Below are 16,839 nucleotides of genomic sequence, written 5' to 3'. Positions count from 1 at the left end.
TTGAAGTCCCCTCCATAATATCTTATGTAACTCTTAAATTTCATGTACTCCAAAACCAACTCAAACAATAAATGCAGACTGTGACTGCAAAAATTCAATAAATGTGAAAGTAGAGAAGTTAGAATTGAAGAGGGGTTGGTAAATCTTGTAAAATAAACATGAGACTGTTTTGGTAGAACACAGTGATGGAAATCTCAGAGAGAGCAAACCCAAAAGAAAAATGGACAAGCAAAACTGGGCACATGTTTGTCACTGGCCTAGATGGTCTGTAGAAAGCTCAGAGAGGGATTCTGGTGGAAAATAAACTTGAGTCTTTATGCTGCTCTGAAGGAAGTTAACCACTGCACATTGCATCTTACACCCAACTTAGTTCCTAGAGCCAGGATTTAGGATTTATGTATTTTGGGATTGAAACTGATATGCATATTCAGAGAGAGAGAGGGAGGTATGAACCCAAATATATTGTGACTCTTTTGATTTGCCTTCTGGGGATGAAGTGTTCTTATTTTAGAATTTTTTTCTTCTCTATCATGAGAAAATCAACTGGATTTTTTCTGTTAAGAGTACTATAGCTATAATATAGTTGTCAGAGATGGGATTTTAAGGGATGATACATTGTGAAACAGCTCATCAAAAGCCAGAAATTGTCTTAAAAAAAAAAGATCCTCTGATGGACTTTTAAGAAAAACACCAATAAGAAGTCAGTTCTCAATGGAGGAACATTTGCAGGATAACCTGGCATGACCTATGTTATATTTTTCTTAAGGCTCTGTTCATCCTTTTTCGCGCTCAGAGTCTTGCAGATACTGTGGACAGTTCTTTCAGAAACAACAAGTTGATATTCAAAGACCTTTAAGAACTGTTGGGAGGAGAACTGATAAGACCAGAGGCATCATCATGCTACAGTGAAAACAGACAACACCCAAAACCCAATGAAATTCCCAGGAGTGCTCACAGAGGATGTCTTGGAGACTGAAAGAATGAAGAGGCTTCATAAGAGGTTTACAGGGGACTGCTATACTGATAGCTATGAAATACAGTAATGTGGATTCAACCTGCAATTTAGGAATCCCTCAGTTACTGACTGATGGGGAACTGTGGTGAGGAAGGAAGAGTAAAAACGTCCTGCTCATCTCCTATCCTGGCCGATCTATGGGCACTGCTCACATAGCCACAAGCCAATCTGAGCCAACATCCACAGCTCCTTCAAAGAGACAGCATCTCAGTAGAAGTGGGTAAGGCCAGATTAATACAGACAATAAGTTTTCATAGTTATTTACACTGCATTTGATGCAGTAACCTCTCACTGTATTACAGTGTATGAGCAGGATCAGTCACCTAAAAGCAAATGGCTATACCGAACTCTACAGAAACCTTCCAAAGAGCCCCCTGGTCAGTGGTACAGGATATGATGCAGAGAGCTCATCTGAAAGGCAGTGATAAACTCTGACTGCAAGTTAGCAAACACCTAATTAAAGCTGCAAAACTTTTAAGTAGGCATCTGATATATCAGAAGCGCAATTCTGCATCATGGTTATACACACAGGATCTTAAATAAAGAATTTAGAGCTGTGCAACAATGAGGAATGGTATAGGAACTGTACAACAATGAGGAATGGTATAGGAACTGTCAGAATTTTGAGCTCTGGAAAGGAATTAAAATAGGGAGCCAAATCACGGATTAAAAAAATTACCTATTTTCTTTTAGATTCAAGACTTCAAGGGAAATCTAAGAATTAAAGGAGGGGACAGAATCCCCAACAGCCACTTTTTGCTGTCACAGGAGGGGATTCAGAGATAATCAATTCATACAGCCCGAAGCATAAAGCTGCCACAAGGACAAATCATTTGCAGGATCTAATTAATATAACCTGATGCTAACACCCTTTTCAAACTGAATAAATGGTTTGGAAGAACAGTTGAGTTGCACGTTTACTTCTATCACTGCCTGATTGTGTACTACTGCATGAGCCATAAAAGCAACATATGGGCAGCTCTGCAGCGTAACACAACCCCCAAGGAGCTACAAGCCTTAGCCACATGTAAATCTCATCTGCTTTCTTCTTGCCTGCATGTTGCTGAAATGCTCTGTAGCCTCAGCTATGCAACTCCTCTCAGTGGTGCTGTGCTGATAAAACATATTTCTGGAAGGTGGCTCCAGCTGAAAGGCAGATTTACTGACAACACAGTGCAGAACAATGAGAGGCATCTGAAGTGCAGGGGCAGAGGAGCGGGCGTGCATTCAGCATTCTGCACTCAGGATCACAAGAGAGGGACACTCTGCCAAAGGAAGCTGGAAATGCAACTTGCTCGACTTTCTCATCTCTAAGCTGCATGCAAAATATTAATGTCATGGTCAAATAAAACATTCTACCATTTTAGGCACATTGCCTAATTAGAGGCCATTGTTATCTGAGAACACTGTTTTTGCAGCTGCCAGGAAATTAAATAACCCAAGGGTAACTTGGAATTAAATGAAGCTGTACAAACACATAGCTCAGCTTTGAAATCCTGACTCTGACAAGAATCTCCTCTGCTTTTCAAGGGACTAAACATCTAACTAGGGCATGCAACTATCCTTTTCAATCAGGCCAAACACTGGTCCTTCTTGAAGGGCTGAAGCCGTAGTGCTTTAGAGACTGAGTCCATACAGATGCAAGTCCATACAGATGCACAAGCACAGCCTTCTCTTCACTGAAATCAGCAGCACCTCCTGACGAAAGAGCTCCAGTACAAGTGTCCATTAAGAGAGCAATAAAAGGAAATGCTTATACAGAAACCCTTGCTTTCGTCTCATTTTCAACTATTTCTCCTCTTGCAATCCTTGTGACTTGAAACTTTGTCAGCAATCTAAAAACTAACTCGGTTATACTTTTACACTAACCTTTTAAAAATTAAACAAAAAGGAGAAGTGCATTTCCAATGAGATTGGTGCAGTCATGTGAAATGCACAAAAATGTCCATTTTGAAAATCTGTTTCAGGTGGCCTGCCTCCTTAGCTTTCTATTTGTGATTCCTGCTGCGGGAAACAAAAAACTCAGACTAATACCAAAGTCTGAGTCTAAGAGCAAGAGACAAGTTCTTGCCAGGCCAGACACTGACCTAGCCATAAAAGGAATTGCACAACAAAAGTCAAGTCAACGTGCAGAAGTAGTTGTAATGAGACAGCACAGTTCCCACCTGGCCATGGACACAGAGGGATGAGGGATTCACTACATTGGGAGGATCATAAGGAAAGTGTTTTTACAGTAGTGTCTTAGATATTCAGGTCTTTGGAATACAGTGGCAAATAAAGCCTGATTTTGAAGTGCATATAAGTAGGTGTCTATTTGGGCTTCTAAGTAAGGCAAAATCTCATCTGTCCTACAAAGCATGTATGTGACCTGAATCAAAAAATTTGGTCTCATTTTTATCAGTTTCCTCCTATGTGGGAGGAAAAAAAAATTAATTCTTACTTCACAGGGGTCTCATAAGACAGAAAGTATGAATACACTCCAAAACCAAAGCACCATTATTATGTTTGGCTAAAAGTGTGGAACATGGTAAGGTAGATTCCAAAAATAATCATTGCGTCCATTCTTACTGGTGAGCTGGGTTAGGAGGACAAATCCAGGTTAGGCTTTGGTCAGCTCTAAGGAAATCAGGCTGCTCTCTTTCTTCCTCTTCACAGGATAATACACCACTAACAATGAGCAAACCTGGAAAATCAAAACCAGATCCAATTTTCAAAAGTTGACATTTGCTCATGACAAGGAAGAAGGGAGCAGAAATTGGCTTTTTTCTTAGGTGGTAAGCCATGAAGATTAAAAATGTGGCTCAAGATGTGTTCAGAGCAGGGCTATTGGTGCAGGATTGCCTCCTGAGTTCACAGACTTTGACGCCCTCTTTGTGCCACGATCAAGAGTTGGGTCCTTCCCAAGCTGCCAGCCATGGCTTTCTGCTCCCAGGCAAGAAAGTGTTGCCACGGCCACTCCTGACCCACTTGCTGCTTCATGAGCAAATGGGATCAACAGCCCGAAAGAAAGGAGGATTTTGCCTCTGACAGTCCAGTAACAGGAACTGCAGAAATCAGCAGATTTCCCATTTCCTGATAAAACTTTCCCCATGTTCCAAAGACTCTTGGCAAAGGCTTTGCTCACAGACTCTGCAAGCCGAGGGTGTGGAGGACACAGCCCAGACAGTCCAAGGCAAAGCTGCCGGCTCTGGTTGCTGCCGGCTCTGGGACACAGCGCGTTCCACCGAACAACCCAAAACGCAAGTAAAAGAACATTTGTTTTTTAAAAAGTATTCCAGTATTTCAGACAATATTTCACTGAACTGGCAGAGAAGAGCCACTAATTACATTTTAAATAAGACTTGAAGATGGAGCCACTTAATTCCTAACTGTAAGACTGTAACCTTGATGTTGTGAGTCTTAATCCTGTGCAAGATTAAATGCTAAAATAGAAAATTTTTGAAAGATTATGTAACTTTTCTCATAGAGAGTATTTTTTCCCACCATAATCTTCAGTCTGTTCCACTACAGAGAGGATTTATTCTGCAGGCTGTAAGTACACCCATTGTAAAAGGGAATCCTGGGGGACAGAAGCTACTTCAATTATTATTATTTATCATGACCCTTGGCAGTTACATTATCAAAGCATTTCCACATGTTTACTAAGTAATCTTTACAAGGCCTGTTATGAGGTGATTTAATAGGATTATCCCAATTTTTCAGATGAGGAAACTGAGAGAGCCACTGAGAGACTTGTCCAAGGTCAAGAAGAGAAGCCCACAGAAGTCTTGGGAACTTCACCATGGTGCTCTGGCTCCCTGTCCCTTCCCCTTGTGACTGCAGCAGCAAAACTGCTCACTTGAGAATGGCTCACCTCCCCATGGGGCAGCCCTTCCACAAACTCAAGACAGATTGTGACTGTCAGGCCAAAAGCCTGAAGATGATGGTTGACCAGTGTTTCACCATCAGCTTAATACTGTATGCAAAGGAAAGAACATCCCCTCGACCAAACAACCAGACACACTGCCCTGACATTATGAGAGTTACCTTTTATCCATCATTATCTCTGGAGACTTTGTACCAAAGCAGGCAGAAAGCTGGAAAAACCTGATCGCTGGCACCAGGAGAAAAGGTTGGACAAGTTTTTGGGCACGAAATGTGCCACCTCTGCCTGAGAGCCTCTGTCTGCACACATCTAAGTTTGTTTGGCTTTCCAATCTCACTTGATTAAGAGAATCCTCCAAGCCCGCCAGGAACAGAAATTTTCTCAACTCGATGAACGACTGCTGATCCTTGGGAAACCTGAGGCATCTCCTGCTCTGATGAGAACATCTGGCAAATCTGCTCAGAGACCGACCCTAGGGAGTGCCATGCACTGGCATTTTGCCGTGGATTACCATGAAAGAGATGTTTTCTCTGTTGGCAGATAATGTCAGACTGGTTTTTTTCAAAGGTTACTGAAGCCTCCATTTCTAGACTGAGGTCACAGCATTTATGAGATGCCAAGGTGGAGAAAATCCACTTCCTCATCCAGATCATGAACTCAAGAAAAGTATGGCTTAAACGTAAAGTAGGTTCACAATTAGCAAAGCTTGGGAACTGGTGGTTGAATGCTTTCAGCCGTGGGAAAAGGGTTTCATTTCCTGCTTGTATCACCGATTTCTTGTATCACAGCTTTCCCTGTGCTTCACTTCTCAACCTGTTGTGGGTGGGCAACTGCACTTCCCCATCTCTCATAGAGAGCTCCATATAAAATTCACATCAAAAGCAGGGAAAGATGACAAATTATAGTCTTACTAGCACTTACAATATGAAAATGCTTTAAAAGGTCTTACAGAGTTGTATTCAGCCTTGCCATGGGATGCACTCAGCCATGGTGGAATACAACCAGCTCCAGTACAAACAATACAAGCTACCCTCTCTGCTTAAGCCCATCCTTCAGAAAAAGAAACAGAAATGTACCAGTGGAACAGCAAGCAAATAGTCAAATGCTCTCTAGTGAAATAAGCAGGGCTGCTACTTCTCTGTTGAGTTGCATCTTGCTCTCAGAGAGCAACCTTAGATTTCAGTGACTTGTTCCATCATTTCAGCCAGAAGAGCTTTGTAGGTCCTGCATTTATGAGAGGGCTTGATAAGAATGAGCCCTGGTATCTATCTGCTCATCTATCTCAGACTTTGGGAATTGCGAGGAAGCAGACAAGATATAACAAATTTAAAGGAGGAAATCATGGCCACTCGAGTGGTTCAGGAGAAGAAGTCTGGGCTTTCTCACCCACAGGCTGTAAAACAAAACCAGGTATCAATACACACCCATCTGCTGGAGGAAACAGTGAAAAATATGTATTATTTATGCAGTACTTCTTTAAATAGGAGCAAGCAGAGAAACTGAACCAAAAGACTTTATGTGGCAGGTTACAAGCATAAGGAATACTACATGCTGTCAAGATCTGCAAACCCACTCACATACAAGCTCTGAGAAGAAGCTGAAATGCTCCTTTCCCCAGGTGACACAAACCAGACCTTGAAATATTACATATTTCTTATTCTTCCCTCCCTTCTCCCAAAAGCTTTAACTACCAAATCCTACTGCCTCTTGGGAGAGGGCAGAAATCCCATGTAATCACAGACTCTGAAAATGTTTATTGATCTGTAAAAACACACATGAATTGCAGGGAAAACCTCCCCAACCAAGCACATATTCATAATTAGGCAATAGTCAAATCCCCATGTTTTAATTTGAATTTAGGTCATTAATACCACATTACTTAAAAAAACCCCAAACCCCAGACACATGCAGAGGTTCAAAAGAGAGCAATTGTACACATGTTTAGTAGAGAAAAACATGTTCTGCCTAGCAACCACAGGCTCTCCTGGCTGTCCGGGGGAGGAAACTAGCACTATAAATGTCAGCAAGCAAATTATGCCAGTGTGCCTGAGATACAAAGGCCTAGTCACTGGGCAATAAAAAATTAAAGGAGAGATAGTTATAGAAGCAATATTCAGAAAACAACATGCAGTTATTAGCTCATTTCTCTCTGTATCTTTAAATAAAGTTAAAAATTGCTCCCAGCTAGATGGGTTCTGTGCTTGGACTTAAAATAAGCTGATTTCTTGCCTGTTTTATATATAGGATGAGAGAGAGGACACTGAAAGCAACTTGCCATTTTGATGTTATTGAAACAGGAACCCAGTGTGGTACTAAAGCATATGATGGTCCCAAATCCAAGGTCAGACGGGGAACAGGTTGTCTGAGGATGATGGTTATCAAAACAAAGCACTGCCAACAAGATGGCTTTTTTCTTTTTATCCTTTTTTTATTAAAATGAAAATTTCTCTGTGAATCTAACTAGCTGAGATTTTTCAAATAGTTCCATTATTTTTAATGTACTGGGCAATTTATTGTGAAGTATGAACTGTGACTAGGAGCCTCCTCCTTCTGGAAAACATGTAAATGAATGGATTTCTGGCCTCAGAGAAGATCTTACCCATATCAGGCAGTCAAAGAAGGTTTAAGGAAGGACTGTCACATCCAACTTGCAGGTGAGTCTCAGTGTGGGGAGGTAGCAAGTCTTGCTACATGTTCACCCAGGGAACCTGCACCTGAGAAGGACATTTCCAGTGCTCCTTCAGTACTGAAATGAGATGGCCTTTCCTCATTGGTTCCAATCCAGACCTAAGGTCTGCTGACTGCAGCGACCTACATGAAATGGGCTTGCCAATTCTAGGACAAAGATCAGAGTACATGAAGGTGATGTGTTTCCCTGGAACTAGCATATGCATGTTTACCAACTTGAAAGTCACTCCTCCCTTTAATTCAGCATTTTATTTCTTTTCCCCTTCTCTGATACCTTTGAAGGTCACTGCCTACATGAAAGATTACGTGCAAAGGACACCAAGCAAGTGCCAAGGCTGGAAAGACAGTGACCTCACCTTGAAAACGTTAGCAACGTTGCTTTACAATCTTCCATCTTCAGGACAGCTTCCCCTGGTGACAGACTGTTCCAGACCCCATTTATGCAGATGTTTGTGGAGCAAATCAACAGCTGCCAAGGTCACAGATGGGACCTGGTTGGAGCAGCCACAGGTGTGGGTTGTCCCCATAATGGAGAAAGAAGCCTTCAAGCTCCATTCACTGCCCTCTAAGTGGTCTCAAAAAGGGAGATTTGTCTTTCCTACCATATATAGGTGGAATAGGGTACAAACTCAAAAGGTAGAATTTGTTGCCCTCTAGGTCCAAAGAGACTATCTTGTACAGAGGAGCCTATTTTCACACAGCAGGTAGCCAGGCCCCCGTGGTGATGACTCTGGGCAGGTCACTATCAAACAGTTCAGCTTCATTTCAATGAATTCAAGAGATACTGAAACCATAGGTGACATTGGATGGGCTCTTCATTAGGCTTGCAGAGAATAATGGTGGTTGACAGAGAGTGTAAGTTCTACATTTCTCACTGTACTGTGCAATTAGAGAAGTGCTGTAAAACCAGAGGCTGGATGGATGGCATTTCATCTGAAAGCTACCCAAGCAGAGCTATCACTAAACATAGTAGTGGACAATCAAACCAAGCCCAACCCCCTTTAAACTGCCATTTTGCCTCCAATAAAAGGCTCTCTGGATACAGAGAGCTGCGACACAACCTGTTGGAAGCGCCACCAGAGGAACACTGCTACCCCCAAACCTTACTATTTTACTCAGATGGCATTTCCAGGAAAGGACTGCAATGTCAGCAACTGCTTCCCAGTGCACATAAACATGTTTTCCAGGAGCATGGGTAACTCCAGGTGTGCTGGCATGTGTTTTCCTTTCAGTGTGTGACAGCTAAAACCTTTGGTGAACAACAAGACTGCAGGCTAGAAGCTCTGCTCATGCAGCTGCCCAAAGACAGGGAAAATGTCCTTGGTGCCCTTTGAAAGAGGGAGAGGCTATGCAGAGAGCACAGGGGCTATGGCATATCTGCACCACACACAGACAGCTCCTGCTTTCAGCCAAACCTTGGGAAAAAAAGCAAACCAGCCAGACAAATATTCCTATATTTCAGGGAGCAGCAGCCACTCCATTTTTCTGCCATGTGCTGGCTCCACAGCAGGGGATCAATGCCAGGATTGTACATGGCTGTCCAAGCACCCCAGTAGCTGAGACACTTGTCTTCATGCAGGAGGGCCCACAGCCAAACTCTTTCTGTTAATTCATCCCAGTATCAGCCAGGAAAAGAGCTTTCTCTTCACTGTCCCCCTGTGTTATTTGCTGAATAAAATTCTTTCTCATTAGTAGGCCAAAGCCCAAGAAACAGCCCCTGGAACAAACAAGGTTCTGTGCAGATATAAATCCTCACCTCACTACCAGGGAATTAAAGTACAGAATTAGGCTGTAGCTGTTCCCTTTCAGCACAGTGAACGCTTAAGCAGGTTATGGCTTTGCACTGCAGACGTCTTCTGGGGAGGAGAAATAATGACTTCTTTACCAGCCCGAGTCACTCGCTGCTCTCAGGGAAACAAGCCTAGGGATTATTTGTTGACAAAGCAGTTAGGAATGATTACTGCATGTCAGTGTGTCTGAAGTGTTAACGTCAAGGATTGCTGAAGTGCCAGTATTTCTTCAGCCTAGTGTTTTCCCATCAGGAATGTTTGTGATGTGCAGAAGGGCTAACATGGCTACCATGGGAGATGCCAGCTAACAGGACAACCTTCTCACTGCTGCTGTGGCAAAAATTCACACAGGTCCCTGAGAAAGAAAGGTCCTAATTTTCCACACAGAAAAACTTGTCCTTCAGAGACTTACATCAAGTTTGTTAAGCACTGCAAGAAAAACAGTTATCTGGAAAGAAAAAGAAAGTCACTTACTGTTGGGACTTGCTTTCTGAACTTCTCATCAAAGCTGAAGATTTACCCTGTAATTCTTGAACTTGGCACTTTGCTACTCAGGACAAGCAGCAGCTGATGCACTCGAGGCAGACATGATTGGTGTTTTGCAAGAAGGGGGGATGCTGGAACTCTTGGAGATTTTGATTCTGTTGAAGTCCATGGGCTGATTACAGGCTATACAATGGCAAAGTGAGCTTCCTCCTCCCGAGACATTTATAGCTGAACTGTGAGGGGAACTGTGGAGCGAAGCAGAGTCCTTTCACTGTTACAGGGCATCCTGTACGTCAGATCCTGGATTGCTCCAGACCATGAAAAACTTAAACCATACTGAACTGAGAAACAAGGACCGAACAACTGCAGACAGGGCTAACCCTGAGATGAAGCTTTGGATGTGGTGTGACAATTCAGAAAGAAGAACAAAGGCTGTACACAAACCCAAGAGATATGGGGGTTGTGGTAGGAGAGTTAGCAGTGCACACAGGTCTTGCCAGCACATCATCACTTTCTAGGAAAAAGCACAGAAAAGGGGATGAAGCTGCCAGCTCAGTGATGCTACTACCCAGGTGGAGTTTTGCACCTGCCTTCCCATGCCATGCTGTAGCAGAGGATGGCCTTAGCATGTTCCCTCCTTCCCCTGCATGGCCTGGAAGATGGTCTTTTCTCCTGCAAAGCCCTGCTTTAACTCACCAACTGCACACAGTGTATTTGAAAAAACAGGGATCCTGTATGCTGCCAAAACCATGGCCCAACGGAAGGTACATGGGCACTATGACTATCAGTAGTAAGTTCAGGTGCCAGTGAGAGCCAGGGTGACAGAAGGCCCAAGCAGAGGGACTGCTGCTTTGAAGTGCAGCAGCACTGCCTGGTTCACAGAGATAACTTGGGAAATGCAGGTCCTTGAGGACACTGATCATGTTAGACCTGCGATTTGCTCCAAGCATGGCCAGTGGTGCACAGTGCAACATCCCCCACCATGGAGGGGCAAGGCCACTGACTGAGCTCACCTTTGTTTCAAGCTGGAATAATTTTCAGAGAGAAAAATGGCAGTGTGCTGCTGGAGACTGTACAGGGGTATTTGCAATCTAAACTTGCCACCAGTGATTGAACTGAGAAGTCTGCATTGTGCCACCAGGGCAGAGAAACGAGTACTGTGGATGTCAGACATAGATGCGATGCTGGAGGTGAGCGTGCCCCTGGCATATCCCATCCGCAGGGACAGCATGGTTCAGTGACACAGACTCCCTCCTGAGAATGGGAATTTCTGGGTTTCTTGCTCTGCCACGTGCTGTGCCCCTTGAAAAAAACCCCAAAAACTTTCTCCTACTTTGGTGAGCCTTCTCTTTAAATGGAGATCTTAATGGGAGGCTCTGTATCCTACTATTATGGCAAAACCAAATTTGAATTTATTTTCTCCAGTTGCCACTGATAACAAAAAAGCTGATACTACCAACAGTTGTAAAATTCTCATGCATATGCCCCTCAAACAAATGCAACAAGTGACACTCTGGCAGCAGAATCGTATGTCACCTCCTCTTTTGAGAGCAAAACTACGTGACACAGACTTTCAATCAAACTCCCAAATTATAAACAGATAAAGATCTATTTACCTATTCTCAACCTAGGGATTAATTTATTAAAACCTTTAGCTACTTTTGTACTGTTCTAAAATGTAGTTTGTACTATTACATGTTTATGAGTATTCCTGAAACAGAAACGAGTCTTACTCAGCAAGGCTACTGATCATAAACTTTGACTCTGTACTAAATAAAGACGATGTAGTTTCAAGTTTTCTCCTTGTGTTTTAGATATTATGAACACACTGAATATTACAGTGTCACAAGAAGGTTCTCAGCAGTTAATTCCTATCCAGGAATAAAATCCTCTTTTATCATATTTTGATGAAAAAACATCCAAGTTGTATAGATTTTTAATTCCAACCACAGAAAGGAAAAACAGTAATAATAGCTGCCCGACACTTTCTCATTCCACCACCTCAATAACACTGCTACAAACAAAACCTCCACATATGACAAAAGTTATTATAAACTATTTCCATCTACAAAGCCAAACCAATCTCTCCATCAGCATTTGTTCAGCACCAAGAATCTGCAGCTCTCTAGCATGTGCCAATCACCTTTTGTGACGACTCCACCTTTGACCCTGTCAGCCAGCACAAGCAAAGAAAGATGGCATATTCAGTACAGGGAGAGCTGGGTGTAAGAAAGGGGATAAATCACAGCTTTTGGTGATGAGCCAAAGGAGTAATTCACAACTCCACAGCACTGTGCTGGCTGTGGGGATGATACAAACTACTCATCTTCAAGTGCTCCTTTGAAAGAAAGGTTGATCGAAGAAGCTAGAGACACAAGATGTGTGCCTGTGGAGGCTTGAGGACACAGGCCAGTTCATTTTAACACAGAATCAACTAGGTTGGAAAAGACCTCTGAGATCGAGTCCAACCCAAACATAATGATACGCAGATGGTTTTGCTGTTTCAAACACACTTAAACTGCTCTTTAAGACCTGTGTGTGCTCTCTCAGCATTCAAAAATATTTATACTCAGGGTGTGAATCACCTTGTAAAGCACAGCAGCCGAGACAGTGTGCTTAAGTGATCAAAGCACCTTTCAGAGCTGTACCACCAGCACTGACAAACAGAGCTGTTTTACAAACACTTTGATTTATAATCTCAGTGAGGTGACATGTTTTCCTCCTCCTGTCCCAGGTTGGATACCGAAGTGGCACATGCTGGCACTGACCTAGGAAGCCCTCTTCATCCACAATGATGGTGTAGTCCTCGGGGGTTTCCGTGAGGCTGAAGAACTTGCACCTGCCAAAGGCAAACAGCAGGAGAACATGATTAGATGCTGGACTGAGCAGAGCCTGGTCTTTCACTTAAAATGGAGGTCCTTTCCCATCCAGCTGTGATGGAGGAAGGAGTCAAGGTCTGGTATTTATGGAGAGGCCTGAGGCATTTACAGACCTGGATTTTATTCCTGGTTAACTTGCACTGTTGTTGTGACCCACATTCCCTGCTGCCTGCCTATGCACAATGGAGCTTGTAAAACTCTTACTATTTTTTATGACTGAGTTTTTAGTTACTTTTAGTTACTTTTCTCTAATTACCATGCTCCTTAAGGCTTCCCATCACAGCCAGGACCTGCTGTGTTGCATTGACACAGAGCAAAAAGCTTTGGTCATTGACTGATCACTCCAGTACCCTCCAAAAGCCTTCCCATGGTTCATGCCTGCAACTGTTTTCCCTATCTGTCCACTAAAATGTCTCGCCTTATCAAGATTTGGCATTCAGTCTCTCAACTAAGCCCCAGTATCTCTTCTTGTTGCTTCAGAGGCTTTTTCCACAAGCAGACAGCACCCCAACTTCCTATGCTGGTCCTCGCCCCTTCCCTGGGGTGCTCCAGGTGCAGAGCCATGGGAGCAGCAATCAAGCCCACGGACTGAGCTTCCCCCACCTCAATCCCCCACTGCCTCTGCTCTGCTCCACATTCATCTTCGGACACTGCAGGCCAAGTGCAGCACAGCATTCCCAGCGTGCTCAGCACTGAGCACAGTGTCACCTCCAACAGGAGATACAAACCAAATGTGACATGGGATTCTTCCACTGCTGACACAAACAAAAAGAGGCTCAGCCTTAAGGTTTAACACCACATATAGTTGAAAAGGAGTTTTTTCCCTGACACACCAACATATGTACAGCAACATCTACTGAAAAAAAACCCAGCTTCTATCCAGTTGGTCCCCAGCAACGGCAGGAAGGTTAGCACAGCATTTTTCAAGCTCATGTTCACCTTCAGCAGAGCATCAGTGCTGGGCAGCAACCCAGGCAGGGCTCCCAGCCCCTCCAGGAGCATGCCAGAGCACAAGGACCCTTTCTGCTGCCCAAGTCACAGAAAAAATTTTTCCCTCTAGGAAGCTAAATTGGCTGCAACATGAAGAGCCTGTGTCTCTAAGAACCAAAGAGCAAGATTTCACAGTTACACTATAATACTGTCCAATTTATCTGAGGCAACCTACAGAAAATATTTTAAATATTTAAAAAAGAAATATTGTTCTCAAGACCCCAAATTTCACACCATGTTCACTATATAATTTCTATATGAAGCACAGTTCAGTAGCATTCATCAATCAGGGACTACTAGGGCTTCTCAGCACTGGTGAGCATCTGTGTTTTAAAGTGTTCAGGACTTCTGAAAGCCTGGAACCCCACACTGGTGGTTCAAGACATCAAAAGATGAAGGCATTTACTTGATTATAGAATCAGAATAATACCTTGGCTGTAGCATTCTTCTGACTGGTTGAAAAGAACAAACATAGCAGCTATCCCCTCCAAAAACAATAGGGAGAAAAATGAGATGGATGCTGCCCTCCCCATCATCTCATCAGAAAACTGAGAAGAAACAACACACTGTTCAATTAGTGATCTGCCATGTAACCAGCACGATTTCATGTACATGGAAAGTATAAGACAACCTGCCTTTAGAGACTCATCCTGTTTCCCTGGAAGCATCCATCACAACAATCAAGCATGACACTCTTCTTCCTAGCACAGACATATCACTATAAAATACAGATGTGGCCCCACCACAAGAGAAACCACAACTTAATTATTTTGTGTCATTGGTAATAGCTGCTGTGACGGCCAACTCAACTCTCTAGGAACAGTGCCAAGAGAAGCAGAAAACAGCAGCAGCCCAAATTTTGCTCTCACTCTTAACTGCACAAGGCTGCGGCCTGTGCAAGGGGTGATCCAAGCTGGATAAAATGGATTGCTGGGATGCTGTTCCAGGTGAGTCCCAGGAGGTAGAAGTATTTGTTATTTAGTGGATGAATTCCCTGGGAAAGTCAATGAAATAAAAGTCTTTGCTACTACTACCCAATCAAGCCACATGCATGGTGACTGAGGAAAAGCTAGTGGTCTTAAAGGAGAAAACGTTAATAATAAAAAAAACTAATCTTGCCTGACCTGTGATGGCATTTATTGAAGAATATTGTACCAGAACAGTAATAAATGTCCGTGTGCACCACTGACCCCAGCAGAAAAAGCATGATTGTGACAGATGCTAGTTTCTGAGCACACACTAAGGGATGTGTACAGACGAAATCCCATAATTGCGGCTCAGAATGCATGTTAAAACCTCAGTTCAGTTCTGTAAAAGGTCAGTATCACAGAGCCATCTGAATTTAAAAGTAAAGTCTTTCACCAGCACAGAGAAGACCCTTGGTTCTTGGGGTTTATATTCATTTTGTTCAAGCCAATGATGTGTTCTTTTTCTCAAGGGAAATCTAAACATGAAAAACTGGAATTGCAAATCTTGTGTGACAAACCAGAAGGAACTCAATGTCATATCTCTCTCATTATATAACACATGCCTCTTCCATTCAAGTTATTTCAATAATTTCTCTTTCCTCTTAAACCAGTCCTTGATAAGCTGAATGCCAACAGCATCTTCTATTATCACACCAAAGCCAAGAAAGGAAAAGAATTGCCCTTTAATCATTTTGAGACATCAGGCAAACAGTATTTTCCTAAGTACGTGTGGAAAGCACATATGTAGGAAGATGTATTACTAGTTTCCTAACAGCCAAACCTCAGGTGGATTATTTTGGATTTCTGCCTTCCTAAAGTTTCAGTACATTTCCACTTCAGCACTGTTGCTGACTTTGACTCCCTAACAACATATGCCTTTTTCTGGCAACACTATAAATGTAGACCAATCTATAATTAGATTAGATCTTTGAAACTGCAAAGCCTACACTGTGTATGGAAGCAATACCCGTGCTTGCACAGAGCAGGAAAGCGCCTGTAGGATGCAGCAACAGCATCATTTCAGTTTGCAAACAGTACTCCAGTCTCTGTGGGAGAAGAGAGCAGGAAAGCAGAGTGGTTGGTCCTGCTTGCAGGTCCTCACCAGAAGTGTCTCCTCCAGCCATTCAGTCTTCAAGACTTGCTGAGATCACAAGAGTGACAATACTGGGATGAACGTGACTTTACTTGGTTCTGGGTCACACACAGAGCACAAGTTTGTGGGAATACTGCTGTGCATCATTGGGAAGTTCAGCACAGACAATAGTCTTTAAGGAAGAGCACAAGTTTTACCTTCTTACATATATGGAAACTACTTAGTTAATTCTTGTCTCAGGAGGGTAAAGCGTTGCAAAGCTGTGTGTCCATTTTTTGGAAGCTCATTATATGGCGGGGCCTGCACAGCACATGTCACCTGCTCCTCCTCTGGTGATAACCTGAAATTTTCGCCTTTCGGCCAGTTCATGATGATCTCCAAGATTTCTGGGCAATTGGAGTTTCCTAAGCCAAGCTCACTGTGTAACCAGAGTGATCCATGTACTCTGTGCAGATCACATGGTGTGATGTGTGGAAGGGGCTTCCCCTCTGAACATCCAGCCCAGCACTGGCAGCAGGGGTGCCAGAAGGAGCTGTGCTTCGGTGCAAATCACTTCTGAAGTGGCTCCAACTCCTTCAGAAGCTGCCAGGATCTCTTTTTCAGTTGGAGTGTAACAGGCCTTAGACCCTTTGTATCCCTGACTCCAGAACCCTGGGGGTTGTCCTCGAGTCTCCCCACGTACTTTCTGCCGGAGATTCCAGGAAGAATCATTCTCCCTGGCTGTAGTGTAGAGCATGACTTTTACATTCTGTCTGGTCCTGACTGGCCCACAGACTGGGCCACGTCCTGTTTAATTTGTTCAAAAGCGTGTTTTTGTTCAGCACCTCACTTAAAATTGTTCTTCTTCAGTGTTACATGATAGAGAGGGCTGACAATCTGACTGTAATCTGGAATATGCATCCTCCAAAAACCCACAGCACCCGGGAAAGCCTGCGTTTCCTTCTTGCTGGTCAGTGGGGACATAGCTGCTATTTTGTTAACCACATCCATTGGGATCTGAGGATGTCCATGTTGCCATCTTACTCCTAAAACCTGAATTTCCTGGGCAGGTCCCTTGACCTTACT

The 16,839-nt window shown here is 43.3% G+C and overlaps 1 protein-coding gene across 4 annotated transcripts in view; it reads right to left on the bottom strand.

Moving 5' to 3' along the window:
- Positions 1-16,839, bottom strand: part of CASTOR2 (cytosolic arginine sensor for mTORC1 subunit 2) — a 145,947-nt gene that overhangs the window by 67,548 nt on the left and 61,560 nt on the right. For all 4 annotated transcript variants that reach the window (XM_050325924.1, XM_050325923.1, XM_050325925.1 and 1 more), the window contains exon 2: positions 12,613-12,683. In XM_050325924.1, the coding sequence (XP_050181881.1) occupies positions 12,613-12,683 (71 nt within the window). The remainder of the gene's footprint in view (positions 1-12,612; positions 12,684-16,839) is intronic.

This window comes from Myiozetetes cayanensis, unplaced genomic scaffold (assembly GCF_022539395.1).
Source record: "Myiozetetes cayanensis isolate MyiCay16 unplaced genomic scaffold, myiCay2020 scf30, whole genome shotgun sequence".
NCBI lineage: Eukaryota > Metazoa > Chordata > Aves > Passeriformes > Tyrannidae > Myiozetetes > Myiozetetes cayanensis.
Note: the sequence above shows the minus strand (reverse complement) of the source record. Positions and strands in the feature narration are given on the sequence as shown.